Raw genomic sequence first — 14009 nt, 5'->3', positions numbered from 1 at the left:
TACTCATCACAGACATGCATTAAGTAAACTAATAGAACATGTGTAAAAGTGCTGTTATAGCCACTCCTAACTTTCTCTTTTAGAATTCCTTAATATTCTGAGATTACAATTATGCTTCCCTCTACTGACTGTTTCCTTTCATTTCCTTCTCAAATTCCGTGTGTAATAACAATGAGGATGAATGAAAAGAGAGCAGAGATAGCTCATTTGTATAAGCAACCATATCTTCAAAACTTCACTATCTGTTTTGGTCAGGAGCAGAGCCCCAATGTTTAGAGTACTTAATATAGATTCACTCTTGAGTAAAATCTAAGAAAAAGACTGAAATGTGAAAATAAATAACACTGTTAATGGAACTGCCACTAATGCTTAAAACACATCTATTCTGACAGTCAGCTACAAGTTCTACCGGATGCCTTGGAATTTTGCTACCATTCAATTTATTTTGATTCTGGTCTTTCAGAAATTATTTTACCACCTGTTTTATTTTTGGAGGAAGAATAAAAACATAATCAAATCAAGTCTTCAAAGTGCAACACCAATTTTACTGCAAATTACACCTTACATTTCACATCTTCAATGGAGTGGGGGGAAACACATGCATGGGAAAAAACCCCTGTCAACAAAATAATGACACAGATGTTTTTTCCAGGATCCAAAACTCACCATCATCTAGCAGGTTAAAAAATAAAATAACCTGTAGTACATTTTTAGAAATTCACTTTCTTTTCAGTTATATTATCTTTGAGAGAAACTGAGAAGTTTATTTTATTCTTCCCAATCATCAGACAGAAGACCTCATCTAGGAGCTGACAGAGGCAGTTGGAGAAGCAGAGAACATAATGCAGTGGAGAAAATAATTTGGTGAACTTCCATTACAGCAGGAATCAACAAGGATAGTTCTGCTGGGATGTTGTCAAGTCTGCCCAGGTTTTGAGTTGGATTTTAAATATCTAAGATCAAGAGACTGGGTAGGCTTCATAAAACACACCTGTTAACCTTAAAATCTCATGTAGCTATATTTTATATATATATTCATATATATATATATATACGAATATATGTATGTACAATGTTTGTATCTCTCTACCTCTCTCCTCCAAACTGTGCACTCAAGGACAGAATGAGCGAAAAGTTCTTTTCAAGACATCTTATGCTTGTTCTCACTGCTCTCTGAAGGGTCTCTGAGCCAAAACAAGCACTGCTGCCTCAGTCTCTATGTCACAGCCTGACTGCTTCTACTGATGCTCTCCATGCAGCCACCCTCCTGTTCCCTTTGCAACATCTTTGAGATTTCAGATCTAAAGTGTAAGCCCACTTAACAAAGGGTATACAAAATTCTAGCCTGGATGCAGACTATATCTAATTCCTAAAAACCCTCCTATTTCTTCAAGAAGTCTTTTCTACTCCATTATTTTCTCTATCTTCACTGTCATAGCATAATAAGCATTGTGTCCAATGCTCACATTTATTTATTTAAAAATATTCAATACTCTGCATTTTAACCCTTAGAATTACAAATCATATAATTAGATCTCAATCTCCCATATTTTTAGTAGAGAGAATTCCTCGTCATTAGCTAAGGTACTAAGTAAAAAAAAGGTACAAAATAAGTATGTCAGGCAACACAAATATTTCCTGTGAATCCAAAAATATAAAGCTATCAAAGCAAGTTACTAAACTGTCTGAACAAAACCAAAACACAATTTTTTTATTGTGCTAATATCTAACGAGCAGCAAATTGTGTCTTTAGATCTCTTTTAACAATGGTAAAAACAATTGTTCTCAATCTAATTACAGAAATTGCATAGGAGAACTTTTACTTCTGAAATACACTCTAAATAAAAGCTCTAACAAACCTCACTTCCTCAAGTTTAGGATGTAAAATAAAACACTTCAATAGAACACTTGAAATCAAGCTAAGTTGCATAAAAAGTAGAATGTTTTCAACTTATTCTCAGTTATATGAAGTATTTTTATAAACAAAAATCCCAACACACAATGGACTAACTTCACCAGTTTAATTCTAGAGAATCTGGAAAATTAAAAATTCTGGCTACATTTTTTAATTTGACTTTCACCTCACTGTCAAACTCAAAATACAGTATTCTTTTAAATAAGCTAACGATTACTATCAGAAATTGATCTTGTAAATACTGTAAACCTTAGAAACTTCAATAACTTTATTCTTTACATTTAATGAACTAAGCCCTACCCAATATTGTTCATTACACACAAAAATCAGACCATAATATACTCAAAGTATGAGACAGACACGTATATCCAAGATACCAAGACATTTACCTAGTCTCTGTAAGTTTTACTACATGAGGCAGCTCCAAGTAGATGTCTTTTTCAAAAGCATGGATACAAGTCAGACTGTTACCTCCAAGTAACCTAAACAACCTAATATTAGCCATACAGTTATGAAAAATACTGAGGATGTACCAAGCATATAAGCCATTATTGAATCAAAAATTCTAGAATTCTTTGAAATTTTGTAGATTCTTTGCTAAAAACGAATAGTTTGAAAGCATATTCATTTTCATCAATTTTATATTTGCTGTACTAAATACAACAAAATATCTCACCAATTTTCTGTTTTGAGAGGTTTCCTACCTACCTAAGACAGGTTGTCCTGAGGACAGCTGGCTTCTGGAGCTTGTAGACAGAGATAAGAAGCTAAATAGCCCCCCTGTAATCCAGGAGGAAACAGTTAGCCACCTGCTGAGCCGCTTGGATCCCCACAAGGGATAGGACCAGATGGGATTCACCCAAGGGTGATGAGGGAGCTGGCAGAAGAGCTCGCCAAGCCTCTCTCCATCATCTACCAACAGTCCTGGTTCACTGGGGAGGTCCCAGATGATTGGAAGTTGGTGAATGTCACGCCCATTCACAAAAAGGGCTGGAAGGAAGACCTGGGAAACTACAGGCCTGTCAGCCTGACCTCAGTGCCTGGAAAGGTTATGGAGCAGATCATCCTAAGTGCAATCACACAACACCTACAGCATGGACAAGGGATCAGACCCAGTCAACATGGGTTTAAGGAACGGCAGGTCCTGTCTGACCAACCTGATCTCCTTTTATGAACTGGTGACCTGCCTGGTGGATGAGGGGAAGGCTGTGGATGTGGTCTATCTGGACTTCAGCAAAGCCTTTGACACTGTCTCCCATAGCATACTCCTGAAAAAGCTGGCAGCCCACAGCTTGGACAGGGGCACTCTCTGCTGGGTTAGGAACTGGTTGGAGGGCCGGGCCCAGAGAGTGCTGGTGAACAGTGCTGCATCCAGTTGGTGACCGGTCACTAGTGGTGTCCCCCCAGGGACCAGTGTTGGGCCCAGTTCTATTTAATATCTTTACTGATGATTTAGATGAGGGGATTGAGTCCACCATCAGCAAATTTGCAGATGACACTAAGTTGAAGGGGGAGTGTCGATCAGCTGGAAGGCAGGAGGGCTCTACAGAGGGACTGGGACAGACTGAAGAGTTGAGCTGATTCCAGCGGGATGAGGTTCAACAAGGCCAAGTGCCGGGTCCTGCACTTTGGCCACAACAACCCCATGCAGCGCTACAGGCTGGGGACAGAGTGGCTGGAGAGCAGCCAGGCAGAGAGGCACCTGGGAGTTTGGATTGACAGGAAGCTGAACATGAGCCAGCAGTGTGCCCAGGTGGCCAAGGATGCCAACGGCATCCTGGTCTGTATCAGGAACAGTGTGGCCAACAGGTCCAGGGAAGTAATTCTTCCCCTGTACTCAACGCTGGTGAGGCCACACCTTGAGTACTGTGTCCAGTTCTGGGTCCCTCAGTTCAGGAAGGATATTGAGGTGCTGGAGCAGGTCCAGAGAAGAGCAAGAAGTCTGGTGAAGGGACTCGAACACAAGTCCTATGAGGAGACGCTGAGGGAGCTGGATTTGTTCAGCCTGGAGAAGAGGAAGCTCAGGGGAAACCTCATCACTCTGTATAACTACCTGAAAGGGGGTTGTAGCCAGGTGGGGGTTGGTCTCTTCTCCCAGGCAACTGTCAGCAAGACAAGAGGGCAAGGTCTTAAGCTGTGCCAGGGGAGGTTTAGGTTGGATATCAGGAAGAAATTCTTTATAGAGAGGGTAATCAGGCATTGGAATGGGTTGCCCTGGGAAGTGGTGGATTCTCTGTCCCTGGAGGTTTTTAAGAAGAGACTGGATGTGGCACTCAGTGCCATGGTCTACTACAACACTCGCTGTGGTGGTGGATCAAGGGCTGGATTTGATGATCTCAGAGGTCCCTTCCAACCCAGCTGATTCTATGATTCTATGATACAGTTTCCCTACCATTTTTTCTAAGTCACCACCTTTTTAAAACTGTGCTACTTATCCAAGTCTCTTTTTGATAAACTATCCACCACCTTTAATAATACCAATATTTTAGTTTCCAAATGTAAGTGTTCTGTCCATACCACTGATAAATCTCATCCTTAGAATCTCTCTTAATTTCAAAATCTCCTTAAAATTGCATTTCATTCTTTAAAAATGCTAATAACTACACTACCTTTTACTTTAAGTAAATTAAACATCTAGAAGCACTTGCTGATTCATTTAATATAATCCACAAGGAGTCAGATGCAGTTCATAAACAATGAACTTTATTTCTACTTATCACACATTATTTTTTATTTATCAATCATGAAATTTCAGTTACCTGACTTGGTTATGTTCCTCTGCAATTCACCACCACTATTTTGCAGAGTGCAAACTTTGCTCTTCAGATAACACTACCTAAACACAGTCATCTATAAAACCCTAATTTTCTAAGTGACTTGAACACTCTACATAGTCATGGCTGCAATAACTTTTTTTAATTCAGCATTTGTATTTGTTTTAGAGCAAATACAAACAAGGAAAGTTAATCTGAATATGTTTTTTGGACTCAGAAGGATAACAAACTAAGCAGGATTCACAGCACTGGTAAGCTAGCAATGAACAAAACTAAATGCACAGAAGTCAAACAGTACAAAACACGTGAATCAGCAAATTGAAAATAATTAAGAAAGAAATCAGTAAGTCCAATACAGATTATTGCTGACTTTCCACCATTAATCCTACTATAAGCTCAGAAGTGGTAAAGAGTAAAAAACTCACCCTAACTGTTGAACTATAGCATCAAAATCTTAACGTGCAATACTATCTGGAGTTATCAGTGCCATTAAGGACACTAAAGCCAAAAAAGAGGAAGATTAAACAACTCTGTTAACAAGAATAATTGACAGTTACTGCAGTTACATGCATACCTGGCAAAACATCTTAGAAAACACTCCACTGAGTGATTTCCAATAGCAGAAAGACTTATTCTTTTTGGAGAATAAAGCAAGAGGAAGCACCCTTTACCATTATGAGCTAGTAGCCTCTGACAGATGTAAGAGCTGCCTTATTTGCACCATTTTTGTGTAGTCTTTTGAGGCTGTAGGTCTTCAATTACCAACACTTAAAAAGGAGTGCAAGTAGAATGTTTATCTGACATTTAACTGACTGTGATTTGGGCAGGAACACAGATCATCCTAATTCATCAAATCAGATGATTCTGGACTAGATGGACTGCAAATAAAACTAGAGCGATTTTCTGAGCAATTGGCTTACAACATGGTTCTTTATTCCCCACAAAGCACATACCAACCTTAGATTACATACGTGGCACGCTTTAAACAGTATTGGTTACTTGCCTTTGGAAGTTTAATAGGTGGCTCTTTGGATTCCTCTTCTTCATCACTGTCCGAATCTCCACTTTGTACACTGTTCTTTGAAGCCAAAGATACAGATGCTTCCTTCTTCTGCCATTCCAACACACAATGGCGGACATTGCAGTAAACATTAAATGCTGAAGGATTGCTATGTAATCTGATATCTGGTATGGTTATTGTACTCTCTAGGTTTTCAGTCTGAAAGACAAGATTAAAATTAATTTTAGTTTATTAGAAGTTTCAAGCTTTGCTAAATATAAATTATTTCAACAGTCTCAATAACTTTGACAGACAAAATTATTTTTGAACTGGAGACAACTTTCCTGTTGAAGTACTAATTTATATTTCAGGCAGGGAAGAAAGGAGGAAGAGGAAGAAATGTCAATATATTCCATCTAGCTTTAGGTCTCTACCTCTCATAACTTGACAAGGACATTGGGACTGAAAATGAAAGCAGCTCAGGCCACAAAACGGTCCAAATCTGTGACACAGTCAGAAGAGTAGCAGAATTCGGGATTTATCTTCTCAATCAAGGTCAGTTGTTGTTTTTTTTAATTATTATTATTATTACTGATTTTTAAAATGCATTCTTTGTTATTCCAGTTGAAAATTTTAACCCATTGGTAAACACTAAATATTTAACCTGTTTGCTGAGTATACATTAGAAACTAAAAACACCACTGCCTGTTTTGTCATTAAATGAAAACTGATGGCAAGTTCAAAAACTGCTGTCAGGATGCTGCGGATAATATTTTTGAGGGCAGTGAATACCTAACAGACAAACTACTAAATACTAAAATCTATCAAGGCCTAGACTTAAGAGGACACGATCCTGCTTTCAGAAGCTCTGAGCCACAAAATAAGAGTATGGAAACTGTTCTGAGAAACTACCACTACCCTGCCCCACCCTTTCCTTGATATCTACTACTGGTGTATTATTGTCAGCCCCTGCCAAGACACAAAAGAGCCCTTCACGAGGCTGTCATCAGACTTAGAAAAATAATAAGAAAAAACTTTCAAAAAAGGTGGGTTTTCTTAAATTCTGCTCTGTGCTCTCCCATTCTGCCACAGTAAGATGGGACAGGAGGTATGACTGACTTGAAAAAACAAAACCCTGCAACAATAAAAAAATTAGTGCCCTGGCAGGGTTATTCTTTCCATTTGGTTGTGTACTACCAACAACTAGGCCGGTTAGAGAAGAGGCTATGAAAAACCAGATTTCAGGCATATAAGAGGAAGTAATTCTCTGTAATGCATAGGTGTAGACAGAGGGCACAAAGAATATATAAGGACGTGAGGCCTAGGTTAAGAGGGCAGGACAAATTTGTTTGAATGCACAAAGTAAAATTTGGAGGAGTGTTAGACAGTCAGGGTCATGACTAACTTCACAAGGTTATTTTGGTTTCTTTTCTGTAGTCCTGGAAGGCGGGAGGAGGGCAGGGTTTGTTGTTTATTTTTAATTACAGGGGATATTGTGCATGGCCATGTTCATCTCACAGGAGTTTAATTATACTACAATGACTTGGAACAGATCAGTGAGAGCAGTGATGGCAAAGAACAGAGAAGAGTGAAAAAGAAATATGAGAACCAGTGAACTGGATTATATTTTAATGGAGTGATTTATTTTTCTACAATATGGTTGCCATAATTTTACACATCTAGCCTCTAAGCTAGACCTTTTAACACGTTTCAAAACACAACAAAAAATTCAACATTACTACAAAATATTTCATAGTTTACTTATTTCCTTTTATTTTTGACTACGCTATTATTCTAACTGTATTGGTATATATTTGCCTATGCCTCCTTTGTATTATTACTACAAAGTTACTGCAAACGAAAACAAAGAAGCAATGCTTTACTTGGCAGCCTATTTTACCCAACACAGTGTGTTATTTTTTCTTACCTGTGTCAGTATCAGCAGTAAGCACAAAAATATAAAGATAATGAAGGAGAAAAAAAAAAGCTGGAAAAAGTTCCCTACATACATACTGGAAGTCTGGAAGGGTTTTTATCCTTTTTTTTTTTTTTTTTTTTAGCACAACAGAACTTCTGCCATTAGGGATTAAAGACAGCATAACTTTAGTCCTTGTTCAACATTAATATCTTTGAAATAATAAAGCTCCTGTTAGAAATCCAGCAGTATTAATCAGTGCAAGAACTCAAGATACACTTTGATAATGGAACAACATCGAAGGTTGTATCAAAATAGATTTGGACTAACACCAATGATAATGAGCTACTACATACTTTAGAATTTATTTGGCACCAGAAAACTAAACGGTTATAACATATGACTCTTCTGTATGCCAAGTATCCATATACATTACCCCAAGAGTTTTTGCAGCTGCTGTTAAGGCAAATACACAGTCTAAGCTTTCAGCTTTAAAGCTAACTCAGTTGAACTCCACAGGTTAAAAAAATCCTTCAGTAAATTTACTATGCGCTTCCTAGTTTACTGTCGGTTACAGGAAGAGAAAAATATCTGGAGCCTCTGAAATATCTCTATCTGAAGTTCACTTATCTAGTTAGTATCGTGTATTGTAATTATCACTTCTGTGAAGGGTTTTCATTCCGATTTTTTCTTGTCAGTTCAGCTTAGTTTTTGTTCCAGAACAGCCTAAGTTCTGTAGCTCGTGTAACCACTTTTGAAATAGGTTGTCCAAACTGTTTAAACAGCACAGACAATTTTAGACGTTACAGTGTTAGGAAAAAAAAAAATAAATCAGTGTATCTTTCCTGGCCTAAAAATAACGAGCTGACTAATTTTCAGAAATAAACTTCATATTCTCTATACTTTACACGTATTTACAAGTATTTTACTGTAACTATTAACAAATCCCTTACCCAATGCTTTAGCTTTTAAACAAAAGCATTTTAATCATTCAATCTTTGTGCTTAGTGTTTCAGTCTTCTACAACAGTACATGAACTACAGTTATATACACTAATCTCCTACTCAGACTTCAATACAGCACAACATTACCTTGAAACTTCACCATAAGGTAAAAATCACTGATGATTTATTCATGATGGAGTCTGAGAGGCTTTAACTATAATACCTATAGTTACCAGGTCTTCAAAACAAACATCTGTTCAAAATTGGGGAAATATAAGCAGGTTGCATAAACATCACTTGCTTAGATATCTTTTACAAAAGGCAAAGATGGAGCTGATTAAAAAAAAAAAAAACCAGGAAAACTTTGTCCCTCTAATGCAAATGTTCATTCAGTGAACAGCTTTTTCTTTTTTTCTTTTGTTATTTTACCAGTGGTAGAGCAAAGTATTCAAAACAGACATCAGAAGTTTTTTCTGCATGAAGCAAGTTTTTTTCCTTTCCAGATTACAACAGATTCCTAACTTCACTGAGGTCAGATACACTAAACAAGTTAGAAAACTGGAATTTAAGTTCATTCCATCATCAACTGCAAATTTCCTTTTCTGCAAAAATTGAGAGCCTTCTACACACTCATACAAACCTCAGCCTGGAGAAGAGGAGACTGAGGGTGGGCAGGTAGGGACTGGAATTCAGGGTGCTACACACCCATGTCTAATAATCAGGTATTTGTTCTCTATGTAAGACACTTTCATTAGCACTGAATTTCTAAAGCCAAAACACACTGTACCACATGGAAAACTTTTAGACCTCTATTTAAAAAAATAGATACTAAACCACAAAACCAAAAGTTAACAGTAGTTTAAATAGCAGCGATCACAGAATGACACCAGCTTAGAAACAGAACGAGGTTCAAACTACTGGACTGCATTAAACACCAATTAATGTTTTATATCTAAAATGTTCTAACATTTAATGCTTAAATGGTGAAAGTAATTGTCTTCCAGTTGTTCAACAATATTTTTTTAAAGTTCTCTCCTCTTTAATTACTCAATTATCATTTTTAGTAGGCACAGGATATAAATAACAAATTTTGGGGTTCCTTCAGCTTGTTCTTGATTTAAGGGCCCCCCCTGCCTCTACTAAGCTTATTAAGAGAAAGCTCTCATCTCTGTTCAGACTTAAAGTCCCTGTTTGATGAAAAAATAAACTGATGCACACAAACTCTCCTGCTCAGAATATCCAATATTGATAGGCTTTTCAATCTGCTCTACTAGAAAGCTTCCAAAAGGAAGTTCACATTTTCCTGACAATACATATATCCATTTTCAGACATTCTAGTGCAAAAATGATCATTGTGCTTATTCTGCTATGATAAACATTGGGGTGCATTGAAAAGTATATGAGGAAAAAAACCTCAGAAAACCCTATAACAAAAAAAAAAAGGGATCAACAACAAACAAAACCAAAAAACATGTCACTGTGTCAGTTAATAAAGTTTCATAAGCTAAAGAGATGAAGCTGGTTTTATCTTTCCCTTTTCAGCTACGTTTTTCAGGAAATACATAATTTTCTGCTATCATGCAGGAATAAGCTGGAGTGCCTTTCTGCACCTCAGTGATTCAGAATGAAGACCAACGTGCTGCTGGTCAATCCTGGTCTGCCTCAGAGACTGTCTAGAATAAAAGCATCAGTAAAAGACATGCAAAAGCCCATTATGCCTTTCAAAGATAGGTACATCTCAATGCTTCAAGTGAAAATAGTTTTAAATCCAAGAAAAATGTTGAGAACAACCGTCCATAAGGATGAGTGCAGAGATTATCAGTTAGTACCAAATCTATAACTACTGACAAGAACTAGCCTTTAACACATTCACATATTCTTTGGCCATTCAGAAGGGATTCTGCCACTCCACTTATCCAATGCAACTAAATCCAAGAACTGCATTTGACTGTTAAGCTTGTGACCAGCCATTCTGGATTTAGCTTCCTACTTTGGCAGTAAACCAGGGCACCAACACCCAGAAAGACAGGGGTCCCTTTATATAGTAAGAATAATCAAAGCTGAAGAGTTACCTTATTTTAAAAGCACAAATTTCTGTCATCAGATAGAACACACAAAGACTAACTACATTCTGTAAAATTCTTCAAATTTCTAACTTGGTTTTCTTTGTTGACACTGACTGATAAAATCATGAAGGGAACAGGACTAAAACTTCTAATATCACAGCAACTGTAGAAAGGGCTGAGAAATTCAGTTTGGACCACAAATATTTCACTGTACAGTGCTGAAAACAGAAATGAAGATAAGCCCTTTCTACACCATAGTCTGAAGCTGCACTACTTGAGATAAGTAGAATAATCTGGTAAGTATCCAAAAAGTCAATACCAAATGAATAGATAGAGGGTTTGCTTCACCCTCCCAAAGTCATCTGTCTTGAGATAGAGTAACTACATGAGGTGTGGCAAATAGGGATAAGATGGCCAAGTTGTTCTACAGTGAATTTGTATTATAAGGGCATTCAGCTGACTGGAAAGTGTTTTCACTGGATATTTCGGTGGTTCTGTCCTTCAGAACCATTCCAGAAACGAGCTACTTTCTCTTTACTGGCTACAAGGAAGAAGTCTTCATGCCTGCAGCAAGCCTTCATGAAAATCCCTCCAAGACTCTGGCTTAAATAGAGAAATAACAGCTCTCTAGTAGAGAAAGAACACAGCAGAGCTGTATTTTAAAATACTGTTACTTCTGCATAAATTTAGTCTCTGCAACAAGTAAATATTTTTATGAAGTTCACTGTACCGTTCCCATGCATTTAAAGTGTTGAAGGCAGGGGCTACACAGGGAGAATAGAAACAAATATAATCTATTTCATTTTCCACTATGGAGGAATTTTCAGAAGTAACTTTAGAGTCCTTAGACATTCAATGTTCCCTTTCTCCTTTAGCCATTATGGATGAATCTTTGCAGCAGTAGTCTCTAACTGTTGGCTAGACACAAATCTCAAAATTTGACTTTAACACCAACATGTTTAGCAACACAGAGTTTAGGAACTGGAGAACCAAAAATGCTGTTCATATTACTTCATACAGAACATTAGTAACAAAAGCAGTTAAATAAGGTTAACATTGGTATCACAGTCATGTAGAACACAGTAAACAGACAATAGTGGCCTATTATTAACTCCTCTAAACAAACAAATTATGAGTTACACTTATGTTTTCTTGTATTTTTCTCAATTGAAGTTACTGTCACTTGAGTCAGAACTTTGTCAATTTAGTTACAGACTCACCTTGTTGCGTGTTTTTACTTTCAATTTAGTCTTCTGTTTTCTTTTCAATTTTTTCTTGCTAAAAAGTTTCTTACTTCTGAAAAAGAATGGAAAAGCGATGAGAACAAAAGAATTAAATTCTCTTCTGTACCCCATGGTAAACAGCACAAACAGAGAGGAAAGAAAGTCTGAAGTACTCTAAAATTTTTTGTCCTAAGCAAGGGGAACAATCACTGGCAGAAATTCAGAGTATAAATCAGCACATAAAACACTCAAAATTATGCTTTCCTAATGTTCCACTGAATTATGGGCCTTTATTCTCATCAATTTAAGTAGAATATATGCTAGGACAGAAAAAAGTCCCTATAGTTTCTACAGGTTTACCCTACTGTTTCTATTTCAAGTCCATTAGCGCTACATCAATACTTGAAGCAAGAGTTACTGACAAATCTCAGTAACATAACCTGTTAATATAGAACATTTATGCTTTGTGAAGTCTTTGCCACATGAAGATTTAAGCCTTCCAAGACAGAAACAAAACTTTAGAAATGTATCATTTGGCAGAAAATTCACTTGATGGAAGGAACTGCAACTTTTTTATTTTTTGTCTAGACTTTTCCCACCCTCAGTATATAGACTTCATTTCCATCCCTTTACATTACAGATCTAGTAACACACATTCCTCTAAGATCCTCTAATCCTCTCCTGCCCACATCTCATTCCTACCACATTCTTCTTCTCCTCCATTTTACTACCCAGAAAAAAAAGACATAAAAAAAAGACACTATACACACAATACAATTCTTTGTCACCATCATTGAGATCACTGTGTTTGAGATGCACGCTTTTTAACCTTTTTTCTTCTCTGGTCTGTTCAGATTATAAGCCCTCCAAACACAAAAAAAGAGGTATGTATTATCTGTGCAGCATACAGTTCATCCTATATAGGACTACAAGCAACAGCTACTAACATTCCTCTGTGCCACTTAAACATTACTCAAATAGCTTATAGTTCAGATTAGTTGGAAAAATAAAACTATGAAATCTGAAAGTCACAGGAGAATTTGCATCTTCAGGTAACAGACTGAGAATCAGAAGAATCTTAATATTCTATTCAAACAACTTTGTTCTAAATAAAAAATGTTAGGTACTAAAAGCATAATACTTGCTCTCCTGTACAGCATTCAGACTGCAAGAGTATACAAGTCTCATGGTCCATAAGTTAAAAGCTGGAAAAGTTGAAGCCTGACCAACAGCCACCAGTCAGAAAACAGGGTCAAACAAACAACTCCTGCAGAGAATTACAAGAAAGCTGCCTGCTAGAAATTTCACAATTTTTCCCCTCTTCACCAATAAAGAGGAAGGTATGTTCCTCAAGACACTTCCTGCAGAAGCAAACTAGCTCACCACTTTTCTTATAAGGAACGAACACCATTATCCTCGAGTTAAGAGAAGTGATTCAGTGAGGGGGAATTCCTCCACGCTCCCCAGTAAATTAAAAGCTTATAAAAAGAACCTAGGTGACTGCTCAAGGTTCCTTCAACAGTAAAGTTTCAATATATAACAGTATACAACCTATTTAACAACCACGGGAAAGAAATTTCATACAAACTTTACTGTCCAAATTTCTATAATGAAACTTCATAGTCTGATTCACTATTTAGTTTTTCTTTCATTGGACAAGTTTTTCTTCTTTATTAGAGTTTAATGAAGCTAATTCTTCTTCTGCTGTCAAACATGAAGAACAGTTCATGTTCTGTTCTGCAGCCACTCAGTTTTCGCCTGTAGACCAAATTACCGTTTACGGACTTTCACCCTAACTTTACAAGTCCCGATAAAAGTATCTTCTGGGCTCTCTCAATCCATACCACGAGCAAACCACATTGACCCAAACTGAAAACAGTACTCGTTATCTGCTGCTAGGAAGAGAAAGAAAAAATATCTCATACACCTGCAAGGTCAGACTTTTAACTGCATTCCAGGTATTATTTGGCAGCTTCACAGCATTATGGCACAGCAGATCTATGTAACCCAGAATAACATGAAAACAGTTTACTGCAAACTTCCAAACTGAGTTTCCAATACTTTTTATCTAGCTGTGCTGTTAATTATGCCTTTTAAACATAGTGCAATTTGCATTTACCACAGACAACTTGATAAGCATTGCTTTTCTCTCTTTTTTGTTTGTTTCAAGGG

General features: G+C 37.1%; 1 protein-coding gene across 11 annotated transcripts in view; it reads right to left on the bottom strand.

Moving 5' to 3' along the window:
• MYCBP2 (MYC binding protein 2) overlaps positions 1-14009 on the bottom strand; it is a 180083-nt gene that overhangs the window by 143036 nt on the left and 23038 nt on the right. For all 11 annotated transcript variants that reach the window (XM_032677725.1, XM_032677746.1, XM_032677745.1 and 8 more), the window contains exons 2-3: positions 11835-11910; positions 5693-5908 (exon numbers count right to left, since the gene is read on the bottom strand). In XM_032677725.1, the coding sequence (XP_032533616.1) occupies positions 5693-5908; positions 11835-11910 (292 nt within the window). The remainder of the gene's footprint in view (positions 1-5692; positions 5909-11834; positions 11911-14009) is intronic.

The sequence above is a fragment of the Chiroxiphia lanceolata genome, chromosome 2 (assembly GCF_009829145.1).
Source record: "Chiroxiphia lanceolata isolate bChiLan1 chromosome 2, bChiLan1.pri, whole genome shotgun sequence".
NCBI classification, from domain to species: domain Eukaryota; kingdom Metazoa; phylum Chordata; class Aves; order Passeriformes; family Pipridae; genus Chiroxiphia; species Chiroxiphia lanceolata.
This window is presented reverse-complemented; position numbering and strand designations above follow the sequence as displayed.